Genomic DNA, 14,146 nt, shown 5'->3' with positions numbered 1-14,146 from the left:
CTAGTAGTGTTCTGAACACTGGAAAGGGAAGCTGGGATTTCTCATTGTTAACTATGCATACCTTCATTTGATCCACTTGTTTCTTTGTATGTGTATTCTATGTTTTGTTTTTTAATTTTTTTTAATGTTTATTTATCTTAGAGAGAAACAGAGCATGAGCAGGGGAAGGGCAGAGAGAAGGGGAGACACAGAATCTGAAGCAGGCTGCAGGCTCTGAGCTGTCAGCACAGAACCCAATGCAGGGCTTGAACCCATGAACTGCAAGATCATGACCAGAGCTGAAGTCAGAGGCTTAACCAACTGAGCCACCCAGGAGCCCCTGTTTTAACTTTTTAAATTACATTTTTAGTTGAAGTATAGTTGACATTCAATATAATATATATTAGTTTCAGGTGTGTAACATAGTGATTCATTAGTACACATAGCGTACATAGTGTGTGTACAGTGCTCAAAGTGTAGTTACCATCTGTCACCATACAAAGCTATTAAAATATTATTGACTACATTCCCTGTGCTCTACTTTATATCCGTGTGACTTATTTATTTTATAATTGGAGGATTGTACCTCTTAACCCCCTTGAACCCTTTGATCCCTTTGTTTTTAATGCACCATCTGTCTCAGATTCCAGAGCCACTTTGGCTCATTGTTTCCAGAAAGGTAAGGGACTTTTCACCACATATCCTGTTTTCAACTACTGTAGTTAGTACCTCTGACTTTCAGAGTCTTATGTTTTACTAACTGAGCTAGCAGGGCTACTTGACTTTAAAGGTATTTTTGCTACTTCCATTCCCTGAGTCTGAAGCACAAATTAGCTTGTTTTTCATTGGCTTTTCTCTTAAGCTCCTGTTTCAGTTTAAGCTTCCTGAATCAGTTAACCACCCTACTACTAACCAGCCTACAGTTAACCATCTACTTTTCATATTTTGAAATATTATCATCTCTTTAGTGATATTAAAACCCTCCCCTATTTTTTCTATTCTCTTTTATCTTGTGGGTTTATGCCCATTTTAATCCTTTATTCACGTTTAGAGGGATTTCAGGAGGAAGAGATATTAACATGTTATTCGGTCTGTCCTGTTCTAAAAGGACTTTCTGAACTTAAACACGGAATAGGACATCACAAAGGAAAAAGGCTAATTTGACCACTGGAAAAAACTGTGACATTTTATGTATAACAAAAACAAGATTATTAAGAAGTATATAGCAGACTGGGATATATATATAACCGATATGACATAGGATAATACTCATAGTATATGAAGAATTCAAATACAAATATATAAGAAAACACTAGCTCCAAAAGGTAAATGGGCCAAGTATACAAAGAGGCATTTCACAAACACACACAAATCCCTAATTTTCAGTATCACTAGCAGACAAAAATACATACTAAACAAGTTTGCATTTTTTAACTCCTATAGAAATATGTGTCTGTGTGTGTGTACAGATGAAAATGGGGAAAGAGAGCCATTTTCTTGGACTACAGATGTCAGTGTAAATTGGAATAGGTATGGAGGAAAACAGTTTGGGGTTATGCTTAACTATCATTTGAGTTTGAAATTCTTCTTACAAATTAGAATTTCTCCTAAACAAACATTCCAAACTGTGCAGAAATGATACACGTCATATTTGGAATATCACTAACTAGTTGGAATAACACTGATAGTGCCTTTACTGTGTGCTACAGGAACCGGGCTACAAGTATTTTACATACATTAATCTCATCCTCACAACAACCTTATGAGATAAATACTGTTTTTGTCTTTGAAAACATTGAGGCCAGATAGTGAATGAACAGGTGTGGAGCCCCAAATCTGATAAAAAATGTTTTTCTCTTTAACTGTCATGCTCACAGAATTTTCTGCTACTATATGTTGCTTCTCTAAAGATGAGGGGAAATAAGCATTGTTTTTGATGTTTTAATAATATAAAATCCAACTGTAGTAAAATAGCTAACTTTGCAGACCGTGGTACTTTTATATGAGTGATATGCAGCCATTAAAAATCATGTTTTAGAAGAATATTTAATGATAAAATACTTGTGATTAGAAGAATGAGAAGACCTTAAGTATAATGTTTTTAAATTATTTTTTTGAATTTACAGTTGATGAAAATATGTAAAAAAATTTTTTTAATCATTGTGAATGGATTACATGCGTTTATTAATTTTCTTTTTGCCTTTTAAATCTTTGAAATTTTGAATATGTATAATTATTTAAGTCAGATTAAGTGTTCTAGTAGTCATTTCATTTATTAATTTAATGATGTAGAAATGCTCATATTTCTGGGAGAAAAAGCCACTTGTGATTTTAGCAAGGTCTTAATTTTGTCTTAGAAAATATATTGATGGAAATAATGTAGAAATACTAACACTGATATTATCCCAGGGAGATATGCTTGAGAATAAGCTTTTTCTTGTTATTCATTACTCTGTGTCTTCAAAATTTTCTACTACAAGTGTATGTTTTTGTCATCAGAAATAATGTAATATTTTAACTTGGAAAATAGTCTTTACTTTTTTTTTCTTTTATTTTTAGACATTTGAAGATAGTGATTTGTTCCATTTGATTGGTGTTATCTGTGGATTAGCAATTTATAATTTTACTATTGTGGACCTCCATTTTCCTTTGGCTTTGTATAAGAAACTGCTGAAAAAGAAGCCATCCTTGGATGATTTGAAGGAACTAGTGCCTGATGTTGGGAGGTTAGTTGTAAAAAGTGACAAGGATGGAGTGTAGGTAATAGAGAATGAGAAATGTACAGAAAGCTTTCCTTTTAGGAATAATTGTATTTTGTGCTTGTTGAATTTCCAAAATAAACAAAAACCCTTCGCATATTGGAGAACTCATGGTGTTACCCAGATCAAAATTTTCTACTGAAAGACTTCTGTGTATAAAACCATTCCCTAAATTTTTAGTAATTTAACAATATTTTACAAATATCAGATAATAAACTTAGGAAGGCAATGTTTCCTGAGAATAGTTAAATGATTTACTTGGACTTCTGATTACTTTCATTCCTAGCTGGAATATGTAAAGTTTCTTATTTATTACATAAAATGGAATAAAAATTGTATATGAATAAGAACAGATGTTAAAAATGGCTGGACACATGGCCTTTGTATTTAGAAGAGATAAAAACCTTAGAGTGATTTATTTGTTCCTTTAGAATTGTTCATTAGCTTGCCATTACACATCTACCATTCTGAAACAAATACAAGAGTACAGATTCATAAAAGGATTTTATCAAGAATGAATGAGAAATATATATTTATCCATAAGCAAAACAGTCAAAATACCCAGTAATGTTTTACCTCAAAGAAAAATGTATATTGTTTTGCAGAAGCATGCAACAATTACTGGATTATCCAGAAGATGATGTTGAGGAAACATTTTGTCTTAATTTTACGGTAAGATGGAAAGACCTAGAATAACCTGATTATTCTTCATCCCTGCCTTATGGTTTTTGTTTTTTTTATGTTGACGAGTGGAATTCTTAACCCTTTAGCTAACATTTATTGAGCATTAACTGTTTGCTAGTCATAGTACGTACATTATTTCATTTAATCCTCATAACAGTCCTATGAGATTGGTATTATCCTTATTTTACAGATGAAGAAAACTGAAAACAGTCATTACATGTCAGAAATAATATTTATACCCAGGTCTGTGACTTCAGAGCCTAGTGTTTTATCATTATGTTAAAGATCTTTACAAATACAAGAAGACCTCTTTATTCAAGTATTCATTTTTGAGTCTGCAGTTAATTACAAGAATCTTTAGAGAAGCAAAAGTTACTGTACATTAGAAAATTCAGTAATGAACTTACCACTTAAAAGACTAATTCCTACTCAGACATCCCTTTTTGCTTACATTAATATTTGTCCTTGCCTATTTACCTTACTGTTGAATGACATACCACAGTGCAAATGCAAATACGTTGGAATGATATTTAGAAAAAGAAATTGCAAATCTTACCAAAGATACAGAATTTTGTTAATTTAGTGAAAGGGATGTTGAATAACTTATCCATCCACATGCAAAGCCCTTGACAAACAAGGATCTGGCAGAAGTAGACCAGTTGACAATTAAAGATGAGAAAATCAGCAAGGATTGTGAGAAAGCACTCCAGAATGGAATGGTTTAAATGTTGTTAATTAGACTCTTGTGAAAATGGTAAAGCCTTTGGTCTTCTTTCTTTTTATTTTTAAAAACTTTGTGTATTTGTTTTTCCCCCAAATAGTCCCCTTGATGATCTTGTGGTCAAATCTGACAGATACTATATTCTCCTATCCCACAATTTTCCAAAAAAATGATGTGCCCCGTCAAAAAAGTTTACCCATTTCTTGATCATTTTAAGAATTGGCACATAGTACAATTTTAAGAAAATTTGGCTAAAATGAAATAAGTGAATTTATTTTAATAAATAATGGTTGAATGGTTGGTTTCCCAGTGGTTTGATTCTTTAATTCAATTTCATTTATAAGAGAATCAATTATCTTTGAATTTTTATTGATTATCTCAATGGACTGAAACTTCGGGTTCCAAGCAATATAATTTCTAATTTGTCAATGCCAAGTTTGTGAATGCTTTAGTATATTCAAGAACTATGGTAATTTAAACATTCCTTCCCACTGCCATTTCTTTTCCAGAAATTTTCAGTGAGTCTTTATTGCTTGCATAATAATAGCTTTAGAATGGGCTTCAGAGTCTTATTTGTAATCTGGCTTTCTTTGTAACTTACACTATATTCCTCCATTAATAGCAAGTTTTATCATGTCACACAGTATTCTCTCACGTACCTTATCTTCCTGTTTTTTAGGGCCATACGTTTTCAGAATTTGATATTTACTGTCATATGTATCCTGTCCAGTCTCTATGCTCAGTCAGAAATTCCATCCCCTCTCAATCTTTGAGGGCCCTACTCATCCTTCTAGGTGCTTTTCAAAGGATATTTCTTCCTCAAGGTCTTTCATACTTCCTCCAGTTAGAGAGTGTTCTTTCCTTTGTGGTTTGATAGCATTTTGTTCATGTGTCTATTACAGCATTTATTTTAAGAAGTTGCTTATATAACACATTTCTCCTCCTTAACTAGATAGTAAATTCCACAGCAGGGATTTATTCATCTCTTATCTCAACCCCACCGTAATGTTTTATAGATAGCAGGTACTAAAAAAAAAATGTTTTCATAGAAGAGGATAATATTCCAAAAAGAGGGAATAGAAGGAGAAAAGATACAAAGCTGGGAATGGTAATACTTATAGGAAAATTAGCAGACTAGTAAAGCAAATAAAAAGTTTCAAAATAACCAGCTATCTTTATAAACCAAATCGTGCATACTGGAAAAACCATGTATGATCAAGAATGCAAACAAGACAGGAATATAAGAGTAGGAGCTGTCAAGTGAGAAGAATGCATGGCAGGTCTAGGCTGCATACATTTTGACCACCTGTATTCTGTTATATGTGCAAGGAAAACATCCTTTCTGATATTTTACTCCTGTAGTGATTGTTCTAAAGTCTTACACATAATAAATACTCCATTTCCTGTTCTAAACTAACCAAACATTTGGTAATTTGTAGTTAGTCACAGTAGGATTTCACACTACTACGGAGGATGAAAACTTCTAGTGTGGCTTTATTTAGAATTCACAAATAAGCTTATGGTAGTCACAGAATTTTACCTCAGCTTTATTCTTATATTTAATGAGAGAAAGGTAGACTATAATAATAGGTTATTAAAATCTAATAAGTTTTGAGTCTGACATTGACTTTTTTTAAAAATTTAAATTAATAGATCACAGTTGAAAACTTTGGTGCAACAGAAGTGAAAGAGCTGGTTCTAAATGGTGCAGACACAGCTGTTAACAAACAAAATCGGTAAGTGACTTATAGCAGCATCAGTGGTAGTAATAACTTTCCGTAGGCATTTTCTTCTGTATATAGAAACCTGTCACAGTCTTAAGTTTTTACTCAGGTAAAACTTACTTTTTGAATGGTTAGTAAGGAAGTAACTGCCTTTTGTTCCTGAAATCTCTTTAAGACATTAATAAAGAAATAAAAGATCATAACCAAAACAAAGAGAAGGGAGAGGAGACAACAGAAACCCATTTTTGGAAGCTAGAGAACAGGAGTAACTAACTGGTCAACCAGAGACAGTTGCAACATAGGAAGGAGTCAAGAAGGCAGCCAGTTTTTATATTGCTTAACTGCGGCTCAGGCATTGAGAATAAAAATGTTAGAAAGTATATTGGGCTTAGGGGAATGCTGGAAATAGAAAGATTGCTGTTATAAAAAGCAGTTAAAAACCCATTTACCCATTTTCATTAGCACTACAATAGCCTGGCAACTTCCCTTTCTGGTCTAGGCAGAAGATTGGAAATTTACCTTCTGGAGAGATTGAACTAAAGGGACTTTGGATATTTTGAAGGGCGGGGGAGGCGCTGGGGGGAAAGGGATACTTTAGATTTGAGTACAGTTAGGCACAACCAAGGGTAAGAGGCATACTGAAAACAAGTAGATTGAGTCTACACTTCCCTCTCTTTGGCACTGTGTGCTGGAGGATTCTTTGGGTAAACTGCCTCACTTTTAAGTATGAGTAGATAGCCAAAGATCGATGGACGTTTAAGGAAAAACCAAAACCATCGAATGCCAAGGAAACAGAAACAATGCAGGATGAAGAAGAAAACTTCAAAAGAAAATGAAATCAGTATTCTTAAAATGATATAGATTAAAAATTACTGACTTAAAATTCAAAAAAGTTGAATTAAAAATTGAAAAAAAAATCACTGAAAGACATTTGTCAAATAAATGGTACCAAAAAACTTGCTAGAACGGAATGACATGCTTTCTTAAAAGACATGCCTTTAAAATTGAAAGCATGGAAAGTTAAAAAAAAGAAAAAAAAAGACATACTAAGGCAAAAGAGAACTTTCAAAATCCTAGGAGAATAAAGATTCCTAAAACCTTCCAGGAAAAAAAAATATACTGACCATATACAAAAAAGAACCAGAATAACCTCGAACTTTTCTAAAGAATGACACTGAAGCTGGGAGATCAAAATTCTGGGGAAAGATGATTTTTTAACTTAGAATTTTGTATCAGAACTGTCAAGTATGTGCATGTATATAAAAACATCTCCAGGCATCCAGAGTCTCAGAGAATCTACTTCCAGTGCATTTTTCTCAGGAAGTTACAGGAGGATGTGTTCTACCAAAACAAGGAATTAAACCAAGAAAGAGAAAGACACGGGATCAAAAAAAAAAATACAATCCAATCTAGAAGAGAGGCAGAGGATTTCTTCTGCAGGAACAGCAGTGTGTAGAAGGTTTAGGAAAAAGCAGCCGATGTGGGTTAGATCAAGAGGATGGAGGCTCCAGGAGGGCTGTCTCCAGGAGAAAAATGCAGCTTTTGCTCCCTTACGTAGTTGAATGAATCTAAAGAGATTGACATTTCTGTTAAAGTGAGGGATGAAGTAGCAAATTAAGGGAAGCAAAAGTTGTGGGTTTTTTTTTAATTTTTTAATGTTTGTTTATATTTGAGAGAGAGAAACAGAGGCAAGAGGGAGGGAGCAGAGAGAGAGAGGGAGACACAGAAGCAAAAACAGGCTCCAGGTTCTAAGCTGTCAGTACAGAGTCTGACATGGGGCTTGAACCCACGGACCCATGAGATCATGACCTGAGCCGAAGTCGGACGCTTAACCGACTGAGCCACCCAGGTGCCCCAAACAAAAGTTCTTTTTAAGGAAAGGCAGGTAATAAAATATTCCAACTTAATTTGAGCGATATTTATGATCATAAAAATGTCAACAGTGAACAGTGAGCCAAAAATTGTTATAATGGGAGCTTTAGGGGAAACAAAGTGAGAGAGGGATAATTAAAAATAAGGTAAATCCTCACCTTCCACAATAGGTATTCAGTTCATTAGATTATATTTAAAATTGAAAATTAAGGAATAACATAACTATGTTGTTGACATTTGAAGGTAAATATCAGAAGTAATAGCGAAAAGTTAAGTTTATTTGCCTTCAGATATCAGGAATTTCTAATGGAAAGGAACAAGACAGAGAACTGCTTTGTTCTCTTCTATGGTGTTACAATTCTTTAGACAAAGCTAGCTTATTGGCTGTTGCCAGGAGCTTTATTCAAATGGTTCTAATTCTGGTTCTGCTACTTAGTAACTGTGTAACTGTAGGTAAATTAGTCAATGTCTCCATGCCTCAGTCTCCTTTTCTGTAAAATGGGATGATAGATTGTACTTATTTCTTGGAGTTATTTTGAGGATTAAATGAGGCAATAATTTTAAGATGCTTAAAATAGTGCTTAGCACAAGTACGTGCTCAGTAAATGTTGGCTGTTAGGATTATTACTATTTGACATTTAAAACTGTGTGTATGTCTTACTTTGATAAAAATAAACTGTTTTTAAGATAATGTGAAAATATTTAGGTCTTACTAATTATCCTTTCTTTAAAAAAATCTTGGTTTTGAAAACTGATTTAGAAAGGTTTTTAGCCTACTATTAAAGTATTATGTTAAGTTTTTTAATTTAGTTAATAATTTAAAGAATTTTTATCTTTGTACTACCAATGCTAGATAAAGTGTTGAAGATAAAAATATTAGCACATAAACCAATTTAGCCTTTTGTGCTTAAAGCAGATAAATTTCTAATACAGATAAATTTCACTTTCTAATTAGACGAATTATAAAATTATGCATTACAAAATTATCTGCCTCTTTTCATCAGAACCTAATAGCATATGTTATTGATTTTTCCTTAGGCCCACCAATTTTATATTGACCCCCTTTAACCTTCTTTTTTCTGTTTATAAATTCACTTTGAAATTATTTTATAATTGCTAAGAAGATTATCTATAGATAACTAAATTTGCCAGTATTCCCAGAATTATCCTTTTGAATTTGGAGGACTGGAATATAAAATATTGAAATACCCCTGGTACCCATTCTCATAATTTGTTTGACCAGATAGATAGCTGCATAAAATAATTGTGGCTAACAGAACAAATTGAATAAAACTATAGTGCTAATTCCTGGGTAAAGGGACTTTTGTTTGTTTGTTTATAGTTTACTTTTGTATCATAACAGGCAGGAAAAGACATCAGAAGTGTTTGTTATATATATGTGTGTGTACTTATATGTATATGCACATACTTCTGAAAAGAAATGGCACTTGTAATCTTTTAATGAAGTGCTTAATAACCCTTTGAGGTATATATTCATTCATTTATTTCTAAGAGAGAGAGTATGCAGTGAGCAGGGGGAGAGGCAGAGGGAGAGAGGATCTTAACCAAGCTCCATGCCCAGTGCAGAGCCGATCTCATGACCCGAGCCAAAATCAAGAGTCACTCACTTAACTGACTGAGCCACCAGGAGCCCCTGAGATACTTAGTTTTTAAAATAAATTTTGTTGGGGTGCCTGGCTGGCTTCATCAGTAGACCATGTGACTCTTAATCTTAAAGTCGTGAGTTCAAGCCCCACATTGGGTATAGAGCCTACTTAAAAAAAAATAAAAATGTGTTTTCAGATTCCTTGAAACCCAACGAAAAACAGGTAGACTGTTGTCTGTCAAATAGTCTGTATCCCAAAGCTCTCATTTTTTCCATCACCTGGTATTTTTAACAGATGACTCTTTTTAGGGATGCATTTGAAGTGGTGCATATAAATCTCAATAATCTGTGAATATTTAAAAATTATTTTGTTAGACATTTGTGTCCCTTTAGGAAATGACATTTCACCTTGGAATAGCCTTCCTAATTAGGCTATGAATGATAGATGAAGTCTGCATGCCTCCTAGATAATACTGGATTTTTATACAGAAAGAATAATAAACTTCTCTATAAAGACTTTGTCCACTTAGGGGTACCTGGGTGGCTCAGTCGGTTAAATGTCCAACTTCGGCTCAGGTCATGATCTTGTAGTTCGTGGGTTTGAGCCCCGTGTCAGGCCCTATGATGACAGCTCCGAGCCTGGAATCTGTTTCAGATTTCAGATTCTGTGTCTCCCTCTTGCTTTCTGCCCCTCCCCTGCTCATGCTCTCGCTCGCTCGCTCGCTCTCTCTCTCTCTCTCTCTCTTGCTCTCTCTCAAAAATAAACATTAAAAAAAAAAAAAGGCTTTGTCCACTTAGAATCCTGCTTATACTTTCTCAGTTTTATAGCTAAGTAGCAAAAAGTACACGAGATCAAACTTTTAATAAGACTGTATATGTGTTCTCCATAAAAAATTATTTTTATATTCTGTGCCATGTGTGCCTTTTCATTTCTAGGCAAGAGTTTGTTGATGCTTATGTGGATTACATATTCAATAAATCAGTGGCTTCCTTGTTTGATGCTTTTCACGCGGGCTTTCACAAGGTCTGTGGAGGAAAGGTCCTTCAGCTCTTCCAGCCAAATGAACTACAAGCAATGGTTATTGGAAATACAAATTATGATTGGAAGGAACTGGAAAAGGTAAGGGAAAACAAATCTATGAAATTGTCTCAATGGAAAGGCAAAAGGAAAATGTGGTTTATTGATAGAAAAATTGCCCTCTTGTTTATTGTTTTCCATTTTACACTATTTATTAGTCATATTTATAGGAAAGTACTATATACTTCCTACTCCACAGTGAATGAATTTAGTTGTATATGAATTAGATACCATTTTTGTATTTGTGGTATTGGTAGTTTTCTTATGGAAAAATGTCATTTATGACAGAGGTCAGATAGAAGTCCCAGCTAAAACTGAGTTTTCATTCTGCCCAATCATAAAACCATTATGAAAAACATTCACATTACTTAACACCTTTGTTTATTTTTTTTTTCTGCTTACTCTCAATGCTAAATTTTTTTAGCAGAGAATAAATAATATTTATGATCTCCATTGTTAGTGTTAGCCAATAAAGGGATCTTTGGGGAAAAGATTGGGAATTTTTAAACAACTTTTTTCTTTTCTTTCTCTTTACCAATCATTCTCAGATATTTCTTCAGATAAACATTGGATAAAAAGTGCTAGGTTAGATCAGCTTTGAGAAAGATATATGCAAGTTTGACCTATAAAATTTTCTGTCTTTGTAATCCAACTCTGATACAGTTTTTTTGCATTAATAGTTTAATACTATGTACCCATTAAGTTAGCTAACAAGTCTAACAAGGATACAAAGCATTGGTAACTTTCATGCATTGCTGGTGGGAATACAGATGGTATAGCTACTTTGGAAAGAGTTTGGCATTTTCTTGCAGGGTTAAATATGCACTTACTACATGACCTAGCAGTTCTACCCTAAGGTATTAAGTTACATTCACACAAAATCTGTAAATAGGAGGGTATGGGATGTAATTGTTTAATGAGTACAGAGTTTCAGCTTAGCAGAATGAACAGTTCTGGAGATGCATGGTGGTGATGGTTGTGTAGCCGTATGAATGAACTTAGTACCACCAAACTGTACACTTAAAATGGGTTAAGATGGTAAACTTTCTTACAGGTATTTGACCACAACTTTTTTTAATTATGTTTTTAAAAACTCTGCAAACATGTCAAAAACTAGAAACAGCCCAGATGTCATTCAGTGAGTGAATGGATAAAGCAACCTGGAGTACATCCATACAGTAGGGTACTACTGAACAATAAAAAGGGATGCACTACTGATACGTGCAACAACTGGGATGACTCTTAGATCCTTATGCAGAGTGAAGAAGCCAGTCTCAAGGATTACATACCATATGATTCCATGTATGTGACATTTTTGAAAAGGCAAAACTATGGTGAACTGGATATATGACTGTAGAGAGTAGCACAGGAGAGTTCTTGGGGTGACGGAAGTGTTCAGTATCCTGATTGTGGCGGTAGGTACACAAGTCTATCCATAGAACTATACCCACACTGGAAAAAAGTCAATTTTACTGTGTATTAATTTAGGGAATAAATTTTTTAATTTAAAGAATAATTAGGACTTCTGGTTGAACATACTACAGTAAACACATTTGCTCCTTTCCAAAATCTCACTAGAATAATAATAAAGGAATAAAAATAGGAATACACAGACAGAAAAAAATATAAAAGTACCATGAACAAGAGAAAATAATTTTGGAAGATGGAAAATATGCGGATGAGTTGTTGAGTGACTAGAGCAAAGAAATTTGAATTCTAAGCCTCCTGAGGGACAGAGGTTTTAAGAGACAACTCATTTCACAGCATAGAAATTTTAAAAGGCTTAGGAATTGGTACATGGTCTTGCTGTAGTAGCAGATTGTGTGGTTAGGCTAAAAGCAATAGAGTTACTTCAAAGCTAATTTAAAGAATTGTAGACCCCTCAGCTTCTCTATCCTACCCAGGAGACAAGTCTAGAGAAGACCACAGAATCTGAGAAACCAGGTGGAACTGAGGAAAGTTGGTAGGCAAGTTTATATCCTCCAGGAAAGAGATTAAAAATTTATTTTTTGGGGTAAATTGATCTGCTAAAGAGAAGAAAGCTGTACTGATTTTAAGGAGACCCCAGTAGAAATGGACTCCACCTCCAGTCATCCTAAAATAAAAATGATGTAATGGCCTCCAGTCACACTTAGCATCCCACACAGTTTGTCCTTTTTGCCCCATCTCCTGTGGTTCTTCCTCTCACTCACATTGCTTCAGTCTTTATGGCCTCTTTGCTGAACCAGTCTTGAGGGCTTTCTATTTAGCTATTCCCTGTGCCTGGAACTCTTTTTCACCTTGATCATTCCAAATGCTTCTTGCTCTTACTTCCTTTATGTCTTTATACCTTCTCAGAGACTTTTACTGGCTAACTTACCTAAAATTGGATATGTGCACACACACCCCCACTCCCACACCCTGTCACCCTTCCCTGCTTTATTTTCTCTTTGAATTTGACAATATAAATTTTACTTAATGGTCTTTACTGTCTGTTGCTGTTTTTTTCCCCCACAACAATGTAAGCACCATGAAGGCAGGGTTTTTGTTTCTCTCTTCACTGCTATATTCCCAGAGCCTAGAAGAGCACTCAGTAAGTACTTAAAACCATGTCTGAAGATATAATTGATAGAACTAATCATTTAGTAAGATGGCTTTTTTTTTTTTTTTAGTATATTTTAGTGTACTTAATATGCTTGGTTTCTTCCATTGTATACCTGATTCATTATAATTTCAGTGACTAGGATTTGTGGCTTTAAATGCTCTTTCTTCATTAGGACTGTGTACACACTCCCCAGAACCATTTAGAGGTTTTTTAATTAAAAAGAAAGATAAAAAACTTTAACCATGTTCCTTTCATTCCCCACTAATATGCTCATAGTCTATAATTCATAGTCATTAATCCATTAATTGATTGCTAGAATTTCAGCCATTTTTTCCAGACTTGTTTATAAGTAAATAGAAAGTATCGAGTAGATTTCAAGAGTTCAGTCATTGAGATAACCATGGCTACAAATAGAGCCCAAAATTTAAGAAGACCATTAGTAAATACTTGTTGAGCCCCTATGGATACCTAATACTATGCAAGAGATTAGGGAGATATCAGTAAATAAGGTTGAGACATGGTCTTTGCCCTATAATAAGGAAAGTGGACATTAACTTTGGTGAATACTAAGGAAGAGAGTTCAGTGAATGGTATATAAAGAGGAACTTAACCTAGGCTGAACAAATCTGGGAAAGCATCTCAGTAGATGGTAGTAAGGTACTCTATAAGGTAAGTAAGGACTTGGTTCACTGCAGTTTCCCCAAGACTCCAAATTTTGACTGAAACTCTCTCTATATATATGTTGAATGAATCACTGAGTGAATTTGGTGACATTTAATCTGAGTCCTAAAGGATAAATAGAAATTAGCCTGATGAACAAATAAAAAAAGGAGGTTGTGTCTAAGTGGTCTAGGCTGAGGGAACAGTGTCCAAAGGCCCTGATGCTGGAAGATTCTTGTTAAGAACTAAAAGTTAAGGCCAATCGTGGCTGGATTTTAAAGAACACTTTACAGTGTAGTATTCCCTCTCCCCTCCCTACCCCCTTTCCTGTTAGTGCTAGTATTTTTTTTTTTTTTTTTTTGAGAGAGAGAGTGAAAGAGAGATAGAAAACACTAGCAGGGGAAGGGCAGAAGGAGAGGGAAAAAGAGTCCCAAGCAGGCTCTGCTTTGTCAGAGGGCTTGATCCCATGAACTGTGAGA

At 34.3% G+C, this 14,146-nt stretch overlaps 1 protein-coding gene across 9 annotated transcripts in view; it reads left to right on the top strand.

Moving 5' to 3' along the window:
* The window catches only part of HERC4 (HECT and RLD domain containing E3 ubiquitin protein ligase 4), a 137,326-nt gene that overhangs the window by 120,180 nt on the left and 3,000 nt on the right, over window positions 1-14,146 (top strand). For all 9 annotated transcript variants that reach the window (XM_053207610.1, XM_027062115.2, XM_027062114.2 and 6 more), the window contains 4 exons: window positions 2,539-2,705; window positions 3,344-3,410; window positions 5,797-5,879; window positions 10,282-10,465. In XM_053207610.1, coding sequence (XP_053063585.1) covers window positions 2,539-2,705; window positions 3,344-3,410; window positions 5,797-5,879; window positions 10,282-10,465 — 501 coding nt within the window. The remainder of the gene's footprint in view (window positions 1-2,538; window positions 2,706-3,343; window positions 3,411-5,796; window positions 5,880-10,281; window positions 10,466-14,146) is intronic.

The sequence above is a fragment of the Acinonyx jubatus genome, chromosome D2, assembly GCF_027475565.1.
Source record: "Acinonyx jubatus isolate Ajub_Pintada_27869175 chromosome D2, VMU_Ajub_asm_v1.0, whole genome shotgun sequence".
Lineage (NCBI taxonomy): Eukaryota > Metazoa > Chordata > Mammalia > Carnivora > Felidae > Acinonyx > Acinonyx jubatus.
Note: the sequence above shows the minus strand (reverse complement) of the source record. Positions and strands in the feature narration are given on the sequence as shown.